Source organism: Desmodus rotundus, chromosome 8 (genome assembly GCF_022682495.2).
Source record: "Desmodus rotundus isolate HL8 chromosome 8, HLdesRot8A.1, whole genome shotgun sequence".
In the NCBI taxonomy this organism is placed as follows: Eukaryota; Metazoa; Chordata; class Mammalia; order Chiroptera; family Phyllostomidae; genus Desmodus; species Desmodus rotundus.
In genome coordinates, this window is record NC_071394.1 from 98,639,226 (window position 1) to 98,654,892 (window position 15,667).

At 43.7% G+C, this 15,667-nt stretch overlaps 1 protein-coding gene across 2 annotated transcripts in view; it reads left to right on the forward strand.

The window, feature by feature from the left end:
- Positions 1-75: 75 nt before the first annotated feature.
- Positions 76-15,667, forward strand: part of XPC (XPC complex subunit, DNA damage recognition and repair factor) — a 34,243-nt gene continuing 18,651 nt past the window's right edge. For both annotated transcript variants that reach the window (XM_045192270.2, XM_053929709.1), the window contains exons 1-7: positions 76-213; positions 5,357-5,549; positions 6,983-7,101; positions 10,272-10,395; positions 11,435-11,519; positions 13,126-13,283; positions 13,795-13,915. In XM_045192270.2, the coding sequence (XP_045048205.2) occupies positions 114-213; positions 5,357-5,549; positions 6,983-7,101; positions 10,272-10,395; positions 11,435-11,519; positions 13,126-13,283; positions 13,795-13,915 (900 nt within the window). In that variant the 5' untranslated portion in view covers positions 76-113. The remainder of the gene's footprint in view (positions 214-5,356; positions 5,550-6,982; positions 7,102-10,271; positions 10,396-11,434; positions 11,520-13,125; positions 13,284-13,794; positions 13,916-15,667) is intronic.

Genomic DNA, 15,667 nt, shown 5'->3' on the forward strand with positions numbered 1-15,667 from the left:
ATAAAAGTCAGGGGCGTGGTCAGGCATCTTCCCACCTGGGGGGTGTAGCCGGATCTCAAAGAGCTTTCCGCAGCCTCGTGCGTCACGCGGAAAAGTAGTTTTGCCCCAGCAACATGGCCCGGAAGCGGGCCGTCTGCAAGGAGTCGCGGGGACACGAGCCGCGCAGCCAAAAAGCCAAGGGTAGGAGCACGGCCCGGCGTGAAGAGGAGGCAGGTGAGAGCGAAGCCAAGCTGGGCTTAGGGGGAGACGCTGAAGGAGGTCCGGCAGCAGGCCTTGGGTTCAGGGATCGGGGAGCTCGACCCCTTGGAGATGTGGGGCAGAGCCTCCCCGCGCGCATCTTTGCTAAGGAGAGGACGTTACCCGAGGCAGGTGTTTGTGCTGCTTCCGGCTCCTCCCCGACGTCGCTCTGCGTCTGTCCTGGGGCGAGGAGTGATGCTCTCTGAGCGGTTCCAGTGAAACCCAAACTAGCCACGAACTTCTCTTGCGTAGCCTCTTTTCTGGTCTTTGTTGTCCACAGCATAAAGCCCAACCTCCTGGTAGATGCGGAGGGCTGAATAGAAAAGGCATTGCAGTTATTTGTGTCCCCAGCGGACAGTAGACAGTAGACCAGGACAATCACTGTGCTAGCTCCCAGAATAATGTCGTCAGCTAAATCTCACCCCATGGTTTCAGATTTGGATCCAACCTGACTTTGCGTGGATATCAAATGGGCTTCTTATGTTTGTCATGGGCAAAGCAAAACTCTTGGTTTTCCCCTTTCAACTTGCCCACTTTTCCCCATCTCAATAAATGATCCCTACACCCACTAGTTAAAGCAAACACCTCCTTTTCCTTAAACGCAAACATCCAATCCGTCAGCAGGTCCTGTCACTTCAACCTCAGAGCTATATCTCAGATTTCTCCACTTCTATTTATTTCCATGACCCCGACCCCTGCCCAAGCCATCACTTTGTTGAACGACCGCAGTTGCCGTTTTCCTGGTCTCCCTACACCCATTCCTCCCCCTGCAGTAGTTCACCGAGCAACCCAAGTGATGATCTTTAAAAAAAAAAAAAAACAAGTCAGATCATAACATGCTCCTACTTCAAACTTTCTGTGACTTCCCATTGCTCTGGACATAAAATCCAAATTCCTCCTCATAGCCTATAGGTCCCTACATGATTTGGCTGTTGTTACCTCAATGAACTTGTTGATTTATTTGCTTCCTTTTTGATTGCCCATCTTACTAGAATTTAAGCTTCAAGAAAGCTTATTTTTGCTATATTCCCTTTTGTCTCATCCCACCTATACTAAGTGCTCAATAAATATTGTTAATAATTGCAAAACGCATGCTGTGGAGGGATTCGTGAAATAACTAGGTAATAGATTAGATTAGGTAACCAGCAGGGGTGCAACATTTGAATATTTTCAGAGTACCAGCTGTGTGGTATACACAAACTAGGTGAGAGGGAAAGTTGAGATTTCTTGGAGGAGCTTAAAGTATAGTAGTGTTGACACTTACAAAAATATCCAAGGCAGAGTGTTATGATGGGAGAAGATACAGGGCTTTGTGGCTTCCAAAGGAATAATCAGGTGTGACCGAAGATAGTATTGGGAAATGCTCTCTGAAGGAGTTGTTTGATCTGTGACTTTAAGGTGGGTAATATTTCAGCAAGAAGCTGTGAGAGTGGGGTTGGAATTCTACCCAGAAGGAATGTATTCTGAATATGTGGCAATTCAAAAATTAGAAGTCTTAATCTGACGGAACTGCTACCTGCTTGGGTAGCATTTCTTCCAGCTAAACACTTTACCTGGGCACCAGCTCGGTAGAGCTACACATTCAGTCATGATATGCGCTTGGGAAAATTATTTTGGGCAAATAATTTAGCCTTTCTGAACCGGGTCTGTGAAATGTAATACTGTCTTGCAAAGTGGTTGTGATTTTTCAATGAGATGGCATATAAAGTTCTTGGCGTGGTCCGTTAGGTAGTTGGGCTAGCTCATATTAATTCAGTTTAAATGTAGGTAAGGATGTACCCAAGCTTAACTCATACTCTGCTAGCCAGCCCTGGCTGGTGTGACTCTTGTTGGAGCATTGTCCTGGAACCTAAAGGTTGTGGGTTCAATTCCTGGTAGGGCACATACCTAGGTTGTGGGTTCTATCCCCAGTCTGGGCGCATATGCGAGTCAATCAGTGCTTCTCTCGAATTAATGTTTCTCTCTCCCTTCATCTCTCCCTTGCTCTCTCTCTAAAAGCAATGAAAAAAATGTCCTCGGGTGAAGATTAAAAAAAAAAAAAAACCTCTGCTAGCCAAAGGAGCTAGAAATACTTTCCCAAAGCAGGTTCCAGGATCTGAAGAGCTAGAATCTTTGCTGTGATTGGAGTTTGCTGTGGTTGTGGTTTGGACTATTGTTCCTAATAGCTCAACAGTGTAGGTTTTGACAGCACCTCCATGCATGCAATGAAATTATAGTAATGAACAAGACAAGCAAAGTTCTTGAACCTCAGGAAGCTTATAATCTTCGGGGAGGGGTAGGTAGGACAGACAGTAAGAAGTTCAAAATAAATTCCCATGGTGATAAGAGCTATGAAGAAAGTAAAACAGGTTATTGTCGTAAAACTGACACGAGGTTGGGGAAGAAGCAGTTAAGTCAGAGTCAGTGGTCAGGGAAGGCTTCTGTGAGGAGGTGACATTTTTGAGCCAGTCATTGAATGTCCTGAAAGAGCCATTCATAGGAAGCTTTGGGGGGAAAGAGATCCAAGCAGAGGGAATGTTTAAAGATTCTTAGGTTGAAAAGAATTAAGACTTGGGGTGGTGAATACACAATACAATATACAGATGATGTATTACAGAATTGTACACCTGAAACCTATGCAATTTTAATAACCAATGTCTCCTCAATAAATTCAATTTTAAAAGAATTATATAAACAAACAAACAAATACAAATAAAAACTCTTAGGAAGGAATGAGCTTGGCCAGTTGGCTGAATCAGTGAGTAAGGGGGTAAGTAGCAGGAATTGAGGTGAGGGAGGTAGGCATAACCCTTAGTTTGGAGACCAAGCTAAGGAGTTTGTACTTTATTCCAAGTGCTATGAGAGGCAGCTGACAGGTTTAAGCAGGTGTTTTTCTTAAATCTCCATAGATGGCCAAGCAAACCACAGTAGTAATTCCTGCCTTGCTAAAATAACCACATTGAGTTCAAGGGGGCTGGTTATCCATATTAGATAGCCCTAGACCATGGAGAGTCCTGGAATATAGCCTCTAGAATCTCTGCAGCCAAAAACCCCCACAAAGAATAGAGAGCCCTGGCTGGTGTGGCTCAGTGGTTGAGTGCTGGCCTGCAAATCAAAGGTCCCGGGTTCGATTCCCAGTCTAGGGCACATGCCTGGGTTGCAGGCCAGGTCCCCAGTAGGGGGTGTATGAGAGGCAACCACACGTCGTTTCTCTTCCACTCTTTCTCCCTCCCTTCCCCTCTGTCTGAAAATAAATAAATAAAATCTTTTTTAAAAAATAGAGAAAAAAATCATCTCTATTTCTACCATGCAGAAATAACCACCACTAATAATGGTACTGGCTTAGCCAAAAAGTTTGTTAACATTTTTTCCGTAAAATAAAAGACACATTTTTCATTTTCACCAATAACTTCATTGATTTAGATATGTTGAGTATGTTGGCTATCTCCTGCGTGGTATAACATTGATTGCTCTCAATTAATGTCTGGATTTGACTGCTATCAACTTCAAATGGTCTACAAAACTGTGGGTCATCATTCAGCAAGAAATCTCTAGCCTAAAACTTAGCAAACCACTTTTGACATGTCAGTCACAGCACCTTCCCCATACACTGCACAAATCTTATTTTGTGTTTCAGTTGGGTTTTTTACCTTTCTTGAAATAATGAAGCATAATATGATGAAAATGTTGTGTATTTTCTTCCATCTTCAATAAATGGCTACACAAAAATTCACCAATTTTGATGTTTTTATTAAGTGCATGCTGATATGACAGCTGTCACGATACAATCTAACAAAATTGTTTCGAATGAAGGTAAAGACAAGTAAGCAATACTAGAGCCATCATACTGAACAAACTTAGCAAACTTTTTGGCCAACCCAGTATTTAGCTCAACGGGGAGAGTCTTTTTTCCCGTGCAAAAGTATATTCTTGGGAAATATAAATAACCCAAGAGAGTCAGCAGGACAAACCATAAATGAAAGGAATGGATTGATTTACTATCTTAGGTTAATATTGCAGCTCCCTTGGAACCTCAATTTAGGTAAAGTATTTTTTCTAAAATTAATTGAAGCAGAGTAAGGCAAAGGCAAAGGAAATTTATTTCAGATTCAAGATTTTTCTGTATGAATAGATTTGCAAAATAGAAAAAATCCTTTTCGGCCATCTTATTTAGAAATTATTTACTCATTAAAAATATATTAATAGACCATAGTTTAGATACCCTAATTTAACTAAAACCAGCATCTTATGCATTTTTATACTTCTCTTCAACAAAAAAACAATTATTTTAAGAAAGTAGCGGTAATTCCAACCCCAAGCTTGCTGAAATGGTTAGTGTATCAAGTGCCATTTGGGTTAGATTGGAAAGGTTTTTAAAAAGTATTTGTTTTGAGCAGTTTAATTTTTTTTTTTAATTCTCACCAGAGGACTTTTTTTTTTTTTCATTGTTTTTTTTTTAGAGAGTGAGGAAGGGAGAGAGAGAAACATCAATGCCAGAAAGAAACATCGATTGGTTGACTTCTATACACTCCTGAACCAGGGATCAAACCCGCAACCCAGGCATGCACCCTGACCGGGAATTGAACCCACCCCACAGCATTTCAGCCATGGGACAACGCTCCAACCTACTGAGCCACACAAGTCAGGGCCAGAGTTTGATTTTGAAAGATAGTGGAAATACATATTAGTAGAAGTAAGGTTGTGGTAAAACTTGGTTGTGTGTATGACCTCAGAACATTTCACTTAATAAGCGAGGATTGACAGTAAATAAGGGATTAGTCAATGGATTGATATATTTTTCTTGCTGGATATTCACAGAAATTTAAGATTTGAAAGTTAGGTTTTATTTGAGTCATATGGGAGCCTCTCTGTAGTCTTAGGAGGAGCAGAATAAAATGCTGATGAAGGAAGATGGATTTTACTGGTAGCAAAGTGTAGACTGGACTGAAGGTGGGGAGAGGCTGAAAGCTGGTTGTTGACCAAACATGGCATGATGAGCTGGTAATGAAGATTTGGTTTGGAGGGAGGTTACAGAACAGGAGTTTTCATGACTATGCCCGTGAAACCACTCTGCAGCCACCTTTCCTGTTGTCCCTTACCTGTTCTTACTGTCCCTTATCTGTTCCATGTGGTCATCTAGATGTCTTTGAAGATGAAAAGCCCCCAAAGGAGAGTCTGCTCTCAAAAGCCTCACAAGGGAAGAGGAAGAGGGGCCGCAGTGATGGGGGCCCAGCAGATGGTCCAGCAAAAAAGAAAGTGTCCAAGGTGACTGTTAAGTCTGAAAACTGCAAGGCTGTAAAGGACGAAGACTTCAGTGATGGGGAAGATTTCAGGTGAGAGGTCTTGATTGTTCCCAACAGGAAAGTGTGATTAATAAAACCTACTCTGTGTGCTTGTCACTGGGATCCATGCAACAGATTGGATCTTTAAACTCTTCTAGATAGAGCTCAGACTGCTAGTAACAGCTAGAAAGAACCTTAGTGATTACAGATTTTCACCTCCCATACTTTTCAGATGAGGACAGCGACAGCTTGCAGAAAGTGATTTATTTGTGGCTACACAGATAGTGGGAAAAACCAGGTGAGACCCAGGTCTTCGACTGCTGGTCCTGTGTTCTTCTGTTACTCAAAGATACTACATCTAAAACACACTTAGCTGCCATTCCAGCTCTCTGTCATACCGCTCTCCCCAAGCACACTCCACTCCTGCCCCGCGGGACCTCGCATCCTTCGTCAGACCCGCGCGCGTACTTCCCCGTCTCTGAGTTGTGCTCATCTACTCCTGCTACCTGAACTGCTTTCCTCCACCTGGAAGATGCAGATCAGAAGCCATCTACAGACTTAAGATATTTTCTTTTTCTAGAAATTATTTATTTATTTTTAGAGAGAGGGGAAGGTAAGGAGAAAGAGGGAGAGATACATCAATGCACAAGAGAAATACTGATCGGTTGCCTCTCGCATGCCCCCAGTCGGGCGCCTGGTCCGCGGCCAGGCGTGTTCCCTGATGGAGAATCGAACCGGGGACCTTTCGGTTTGCAGGATGATGCCCAACCCACTGAGCCACACCAGTTGGGGCCAGACTTAAGATATTTTCAACTTAAGATGGTTTTATTGGGAAGTAACCCCATCATAAAATGAGGAAAATCTGCATTGCACATTAGCAACCATTTAGTCTTGAACTGATATGCAGCTAACTACTTATCTACTTATCTAGCTAGGTGTCCTGGTTTATGCTGTTATTTATGACATGCCTACATATAGTCACATCCCCACTTATCTTGAAATTACACTTCTACTTCAGTCTCCTTATGTCACATTTCCTGGGGCTGGGGGACCTTCCAAGTTTGGCCCGTAGTAGGATCAGCAAGTGGGAATTACCATTTCTTCTTTCTGGCATCCGACTGTATATACACACACATCACAGCTTTTACTGCTGGAATTCACATTATATTGTGTCTTCTTGTAGCTTTTCCTGTCCCGTCTCCAGACACAGCTACGTTTTCCTTCCACAGCTCTAGGCTTAGGGTTACAGTGTTCTTTCCACTTCGCTAGCCCATCTGTCTCAGACTGACCCGAGCCATCTTGATGAGAACTTGAGGCTCCTGCTGATGGAGCAGATGAGGCTCCGAGCTCACAAGTGCTCTTTAAATAATTGCAGCAGATTTTCAATAAATAGAAGGGGTCCTTACAACTCCATGTAGTTTAAGTGTAATACTAGGATGTTTGCACCTTCTTCATCTTCCTTCCTGTGGTTGGTCTTTATACAGGGACTTTACAAGTGCCAGCAAGAAGGGGTACCATCCAAAGAGAGAGGCGGCCATGGACAAAGACAGCCATGAAGGAGATGATGAGGAGGAAAGTGAAGATGACTGGGAAGAGGTAGAAGGTGAAGCATCTTTCTTTGCTTTCGGAACTGTCCCATCCTATTTTTCTGTTTGATTCTGTTTGGAGTCATGTCACTGATTGCAGTCCTGTCGTTTTCTTTTGAAACTTGTAAGACCAAAGAGAAGGTTGCAGTAGGGACAGACTTTTGATATAAGGAAAAATTCAACACCAGGTTACTAGGGCAGGTTGTATATTCTCTTCCTTTGCTGGCTGTTAATAGAGTAGATTATGAAATAAAGAGGCAATATCACTCTAGAAAGAACAGAAGCTTAAAAAAAAAAAAAAGTACAGATTTTTAAAGAGTTAGACTTGGAGTCAGAGCCCAGCTTTGCCTCTTATATAGCTGTGTGAGGAAGTAACTCCACCTGTCTGAGCTGGTTTTCTTCACGGTTAACATTCAGTAAACACTGAATGCTTACTATGAGCCGGCTAGGCTCTGGGCCTGCGGGAGGGGTGGGGGAATTGCAAACGAAACGGGCCTAGTGCATAAACATTCACATAACCAGCTAATGTATCAGCCCTGAATCCTGTTGCCTCGCATGACTTCCCAGCTGTCTGTTTGGAAAATATTCAAACCTATAAGAAAATCGAAAATGAAGTACATATATTCTTCATCTAGATTCACTGACTTTAACATTTTGCCCTCTTTCAGTAAGTATGCATTGTGGAAGCATTTGAAAGTAAGTCACAGACATTTTAACACTTCACTTCTCAATAAATCCCGCACAGTGCATTTCCTAAGAATAAGACATTCTGCTACATTGTAAAATACCGTTATCACTCCTAAGAAAAAAATAAATCCCTGATTGTTACAAAAATATTCTTTATAGCTGTTTTTCCCCTTTGGTTCTAATCTAGGATCTGTTCAAGGTGTAAGCCTTGAATTGGTTGTCTCTTCTGTCGTGCAGAGTAGCTCAGCTAGCTTCTGGTTGGGTCTGATGAGTCATCAGACATCTAATGGCGTTGCCACACTTGTCTCAGTATCCCGTGTATTTCTGATAAATTGTAAATTAAATCCAAAGTCTTAATTGAATTCGGTTAAACTGTTTAAAATTATGTTTTGTTGATTATGTTACTACAGTTGTCCCAATTTTTCCCCTTTGCCCCCCCTCCAACCAGCACCCCCATTCCCTCAGGCAATCCCCACACCATTGTTCTTGTCCATGGGTCATTCAGAAAAGTTCTTGGCTACTCCATTCCCTGTACTTTACATCCCCATGGCTATTCTGTAACTACCTATTTGTGCTTCTTAATCCCCTCACCTCTTCACCCATTTCCCCACACCCCCCTCCCATCTGGCAGCCATCAAAATGCTCTCTGTATCCATGATCCTGTCTCTGTTCTTCTCCCTGCACTGTTGTCCACATCGGTGGGTCATGGACATGTTCATACATGCTCTTTGACATACATGTTCATACATCCTCCCCTTCCTCCCACCATTGCCTCCCTCCCTCCCTGCTCCCCTTTGGCTGCTGTCAGTCTGTTCCATGTTTCCAGGTCTCCGGTTCTGTTTTGCTCGGTAGTTTATTTTGTTCATTAGATTCCTCTTACAAGTGATATCATATGGTATTTGTCTTTCACTGCCTGGCTTATCTCACTGAGCATAATGCTCTCCAGTTCCATCCATGCTGTCACAAAGGGCAAGAATTCTTTCTTATTTCTTTCTGCTGTGTAGTACTACATTGTGTAAATGTACCACAGTTTTTTAATCCACTCATCTACTGATGGGCACTTAGTCTGTTTCCAGCACTTGGCTATTGTAAATAGCACTGCTATGAACATAGGGGTGCATAAGTTCTTTTGAATTATTGTTTTGGGATTCTTAGGGTGTGTTACCAACAATGGAATCACTGGGTCAAAAAGCAGTTCTATTTGTTCCCTTTTCTCCACATCCTCTCCAACTCTTGTTGTTTGTTGGTTTATTAGTGACGGCCATTCTCACCAGTGTGAAGTGGTATCTCATTGTGGTTTTAATTTGCATCTCTCTGATGATTAGTGATGCTGAGCCATTCTCCCTCTCTAATAACCATCTCTGGGGTAATGCTCTGATTCTCGGTGATTGTCTTGTTCCCCAATAATTTTTACTTAATGGTTTACTTAGAATGCATTAATGATCATGACTAGATCAAAAATTATTATATTGAGGATTGCAAAATGGTAATTATTGGATTCTGTATTTTTATATATACTGAATACCTGAGTGATCTGTAAAGGAATTATATTATTAAAGCTTTTTTTTTTTTTTTTTTTACAAATTACATATATTACCAGTTACCATCTTTTCGAGCTTCAGGTCATCCCCAGTTTGGCTAGCAGAAGCCTCGCTGAGCTCGCTTCCCTACCGTGCCTTCATGACACGGCCTCGCTAGTTATTTGGAACACGTGTTTTTGGGCACCAGGTGTTCTAGGCTCGCTTACACTTTCCCTGCTCCAGACCTGGAATCAACCTTTTTTGTCCTGGTTCATTTAGTGAGGACTGGTATATAGAAACCGAAATCTTGTCATTAGGTGTGTTCATTGCAAAACAGGTGTTACTGCTTCTAAGCCCAAAGCTTCTTTGTAAGAGCCCTTTGCTACCACAGTGCACAGATCCATTTCAGCAAATTCAGTTTATTTCAACTAGTGTTGATGAGCAGTGTAGGGGATAAAGAGATGAAAACGATGCATTCCTTATCATTACAAGTTTACAACTGAGACTGAAAGACACCTACATCATCACATCATACAAAGTAAATTGCACTGTTATATAGTAATGAAAAGATAGGAATTGTTCTCACTTGGCTTTTGTTTTTTTTTTTTTTAATGGAAAGAGTAAGTATCTAATAAAACACAGGAGCGCCAGCTCCTTGGTAGCAGGGGTGTGTATCTAATTCAACTCAGTATCTTTGTGTCTTAGTTTCCTCCTTTTGTACTCTCAGGACTACCGCTCTGTGGGTTAAATGAGACAAATAAATGTAAAACACTTAGCACAATGCCTGGCGGGGGGTTTTGTTCTTGTTTTTGTTTTTTGGGTATTCAAAACATGGAAGGAGTACGTACTTCTGCGAGTTGTCCATCTTGCATCTATTTCTCGCTTCCTCCTTCCCATCAGAACCTCGATTTTGTTCATTACAGTAGCTATTATTATTATTATTATTATTATTACTGATTTTTTTAAATTACTGTTGCTAGAACTTAGTGAGCCTGCGCCAGGTGGTGTGGGAGAAAATGCAGCCTTCTCTCAGTCTGCCCTGCCTGTGAAACCAGTGGAGATAGAGATTGAAACACCGGAGCAGGCGAAAGCGAGAGAAAGACGGTAAGATTGGGCACTTGCTTTTAGATTCCTGTCACTTATCATTGGCAGCTGTTACTTAGTGGAAACTTCCAAGAAACACATGGGAGGTCAGGGCTGAGTACCAAAGTGGGAACCTTGGGTGGGAGGACCCTGGGCTCACCTTTAGGACTTGAATGAGAAACCTTCGTGTCCTGGCTGGGGCAGGAGATGGGGAGAGAAAACGCCGCTGTGTTGAACCACTTCTCTGGGCCAAGGTTGTCCATTATCTTACTCAATCTTCAGAACAGTATGTGAAGGGGGAGCCAGAGGCCCAGAGAGGTTAAATATAATTGCAGGAGTCATTCACCAGTAAGTGGGTGAGCCACGCTCTAAATCCCTGTCAGGCTGACTCAGGAAGTCATGCTTTCTCACCACGTCACTCTGCAGGACTGGAAACAGTGCCCTCTGTGGTAGGGAGCCCCCATTTCACCCCAATGTCCCCACAACCTCTGTAGCTTCTGGCGGCTTGGGAACATAGAGCATAATATCTGGTAGTTTATTGGTTAAAGGGTTCCACTGTATGATGGGCACATTATTAGCCATGCAGAGGGAAGATAATAGAAGTCATTCAAGAAGCATCGAATTTTCTTAAAGATGCATGGGACACAGGCATGAAAGAGGTTTTACACCAGAACAGCTAATACAAATGAGTATGCATTAACTAAACATAAAGGTGGGGGTTGCTAAGGAGGGAATGGGTGGCTGGAAGGTCAGGCAGTCAGAGAAGACTTCCTGGAGGGGGTGAGTTTTGACTCATGTTCATGAGGCATGATTTGGGGCAGGTTTAGAAGAGGGCACTATGGGCAGAGAATGTCCCGAGCTGATATTTGCATCTGAGAAGAAGCAGAAAGGTATGCAGAAAATAGGTAGCTTTTTAAAAGTTTACTCAAGTAGCACAGCCTTGTGCAGGAAAACAAGGAGAACGATTCATGTGCCATTATAAATGAAAGGAATTAACTGGGGGATGGAGTCAGGTTTCAATTTCCCAATTCATTCTCAGATTTTTCAATGTGCATTGCAGTGAAAAAATACAAATGGAGTTTGAGACAAGTCTTCGGAGGCTGATGAAGCGTTTCAATAAAGAAGTCCATGAGAACACGCACAAGGTAGGGGCAGGAATGACGGGAAAGGACAGCGTTCCTCCGTGTCGGGGCGGGCTGCCGTGGCGGAGAGAACTTGGGTTCTCAGTCAGTGAAACCTCGGTCTTATTTCTGATTCTCCTATTTACTCCATGACCTTAGCAAGTTTCTTCTTCTCTCTGAGGCTTACTTTCCTTATCTTTGAAGTAGAAGGTAGCAACAGTGTCTTCCTCAGAGGGTGGTTGTGAGGACTAAGCAAATGACACATGTAAGGTACCCAGCACGATGCCTGGCATGGAGCAGGGGCTAATGACAGACACTGTCCATCTCTTCTTTCAACTATTTAGTAACACTAATTCTCAGCTGAAGCCACTGGCTTTTGACTTCATCTGGCAGTTATTGAACACGTTTTACGGACCTAGCAAGGTTCTTGGCATTGTGGGGAAAGAGATTTGTATGGAGTTTATTTCCTTCTGTTAAAGGGTTTCTGGACTTACAAGATGAAACAAGGAAGACCTCAAAGCAGAGGAACTCAAGACTTGGAAGAAAGACATCGGTGTGGGTGTGAATAGCTGAGGAAGGCTTTATTTAGGAGAAAGGGCAGCATGCTGAGGTGGGAGAGGACAGAGTCTGAGAAGATTGCTCTCGCCAAGTTACAGAGGGGATGGGAGGACGACCAGTTTGCCCACATCTTGGAGGACGTGTGTGTTGGAGGCCAGATGACAGTGTGGCCAGGGAAGACTTTGGTTTTTCTTCCCATTGGCAGTGGGCAGCCACAGAAGGTGGTGATAGGATGGATGGAGGAGACACTCACAGCAGCCACAGAAACCTAGAGGTGAAATGTTCACGTAGCAAGAACACAGAGCAGATGAGATAGGAACAGGTGTGATGCCCACCACACAGCAGCCTTGGGGAGTAAATGAGACAGCTGTGATTCTCGTAATTCTTGGTATTGGAGAAGAAAGAGACCAAGATTTGCAGCTTAAGTGAGGGGAGAAGGGCAATGCCTTTGATTGAAGTAGGGAGGCGATGAGTGGGAAGGAAGACCAATTTTGAAGTGAAAATGATGCACATCTTTGTGTGAAAGAAGGGGACGACAGTCGCGTGATGATTTCAACAGGTTGAGGAAGGGTGGGCTTGGAGGTCAGATGTGAGACTGGTGTGGGGTCAGAGCAGAGCAGGTTGGGTTCGAGCACACACGGAAGTGCCGGCAGCCGTGCAGGGAGCCCCGTGCTCTCCCCTGGCCTTGACAGTTACCAGCCTGTGAGCGGTCTTACTGTTCTTTTCCACTACTCGCCTTTCCCCCTGACTCTCCTGAGCAAACCACAGACGTTGCAGCATTTCATCCATAGTGCCTTCGGTGTCTATCTCTAAAAGACATGGCCTCTTGGAAGAAGAGAAGTTTGTATTTTGAGCTTTGAGATTCATGATTCTTTGAGGGAATGAGTATCTAGATAAAAGGGGGGGTGAGACAAAAATCTTGGGAAATGGCTAATGTTAGTATTTTTACTTTTTTGTATGTAGAAATGACAACAGATATTTCCTGCCCATAAAAAGTCTTTTAATTTGGCAGCAAAAATCCCTCTGGTTTTTAGCCTTTCTTCCATGTCTTCCTTTTTCTCTTTCTTCCCAGGTTCACCTTCTGTGCCTGCTGGCAAATGGCTTCTATCGCAACAGCATCTGTAGCCAGCCGGATCTGCAGGCTATTAGCCTCTCCATCATCCCAACTCACTTCACCAGAGTGCCTCCTCAAGACGTAGATATCTGCTACCTGGCAAACCTGGTGAAGTGGTACGGCCCTCTGGCCTGTGTGGCACGGCCCTGGTGTAGGATTTGTGTCTCTCTCAGAGGCTGGGTGCAGGTCACTTCCACAGATATCCCCTGAGGTGATCCTATAAGCCAGGCAGTGGGCATGGCATTGAGCATAGAGAAATGTCAGGCATGACCTCTGTCCTGGAAGGGCTCTAGGTTGGCCAGGGTGACACACACGCCCAGTTCATTAGAGTAGTGACCCGCGCTCTGGAAGAGGTATGCTGGGGACTGTGGGCACATGGAGCTGGGATGCTCACCTGAGCTGCGGGCTCTGGGAAGGCTTCTGGGACGGTAGTGTCTAAACTGGGTCTTCAGTGATGACTAGGAGCTAGCCAAACAGGGCGGGAAGAGTAGAATAAAGGCGGGGGTGGGGTGGGGGGTGGCTCACAGTTCCCTTTCCAGACTTCCCCATCTGATGTTCTTGGTGTAAAGAACAGAGTTCCTCTTTGCTCTGGTCTCTCACACGAAGGAATGCCCGGCTTCTCTCCAGGTTCATTGGGACATTTACAGTTAACTCTGAGCTTTCAATCAGTGAGCAAGACAACCTACAGACCACGCTGGAAAGGAGATTCGCGATTTACTCTGCACGAGATGATGAGGAATTGGTCCACGTGAGTGATTCTTCGTGGCAGCACTATTTTTCTTAGAACTGTTAGCAAATGGCAGTGGCAGTCATGTGCCAGATGTTGTTCCAGGTGTTTTACAGGTATTCCCTTATTCAGTCCTCATAAAATAAAGAACTGGCACCGAAGCCCGGAGAGGCTAAGGCGCTTTCTTAGGTGCACTGACTTGGCAAGCGTTGGAGTCAGGACTGCGACCGGTGTGTGAGCCGAAGGCCTGCGCTCTCCCCCTTCTGTTACTTGGCGGCCTGAGGTGTTCAAGCCCTGGATTTTGGGGCAGGCGCCCTGGGGTTGTTTCCATGAACTATTCAGAAATTGTGTTCAGAAGGTCTAGGGAAATGGTTCACGTCGGCTGCTGAAATCCTTAAGAAAGCGTTTCCGTACCCCCCAGTTGGGGTGACGGCGTTGGCAGGCAGCCGGGCTGCGAGGAGAGCTGTGTCTCCAAGAGCGGTCCTGGTGAAGAGCTCTTCATGTGGAGACAGGCTATTTCAAATGCTTGAGAATAACCTTAGGTGAGGCTCTGAATAAAACAGAATAGAGGTGCGTACATGGAAGATGTATTGCAGGAATCTGTCCCTGGAAGATTCCTGTGATAGATGCACTTGTGCCTGAGCCCCAGATTCCCTGTTTGTTTAGGGAAAGAGGCCATACTTTTGTATCTTTAGAGGCTAAATGACGGGCATCTTTACCTTTCTCCTTCTGATTTGGCTTGATAAAGCCTAAGATACCTGGCATGGCAAGTAATTATGCTGTAATACCACCATCCAGAGAGAAACGTTAATGTTTGAGTACTGTTCCCCAAGATTTGTTCCTATGCATTTGTGTTTATATATGTTTGTTTTCATTTGTGGGGTTTTTTAAAGCAAAAACATACAGTTTTTTTTTAGGTAAACAATTTAGTGACATTTAGTGCATTTAGAGTTTTGTACAACCACCTGTATTTCCAAAACAGTTTTGCTACCCCATAAGGAGATCCTGTCCCCATTACACAGTTACTCCTTACTCTGCCTCTTCCACCCGCTCAGGCACGTGGCAACCACCAATGTGCATTGTCTGATGATTTACGTATTCCGGATATTTCATATAAAAGAAGTCGTACATGTGATGTTTTGTGTCTGGCTTCTATCACTTAGCATGTTTTCAAGGTTCACCTGTGTTTGCAGATTGTATGAGTACTTCATTCCTTTATATGGCTGAATAATACTCCTGTGTGTGGAAAGACCACATTTTATTTAACCATGCATCAACAGATGGACATTTAGATTGTTTCCACCTCTTGGCTGTCGTGAAGACTACTGCCATATACGTGTGTACATGTATTTATTTGAGTGCTTGTTTTAGTTCTTTTGGGTATATACCTAGGAGTGGGTTTCCTGGGTCATATGGTAATTGTAGGTTAAACTTTACTTTTTCACATATTTCCACAGGAGCTGCACTATTCCACCAGCAATATCCAAGGGTTATAATTTCTACAAATTTTCACCAACACTTGTTATTTTCCATATTTTTATTTATTTTTTTTAAAGATTTATTTATTTATTTTTAGACAGGGGGAAGGGAGGGAGAAAGAGATGGAGAGAAACATCAATGTGTGGTTGCCTCTAGTGCACCCCCACTGGGGACCTGGCCTGCAACCCAGGCATGTGCCCTGACTGGGAATCAAACCAGTGACCCCTTGGTTCACAGACCACCACTCATTCCACTGAGCCACACCAGCCAGGGCTCCATGTTGTTATTATAGTC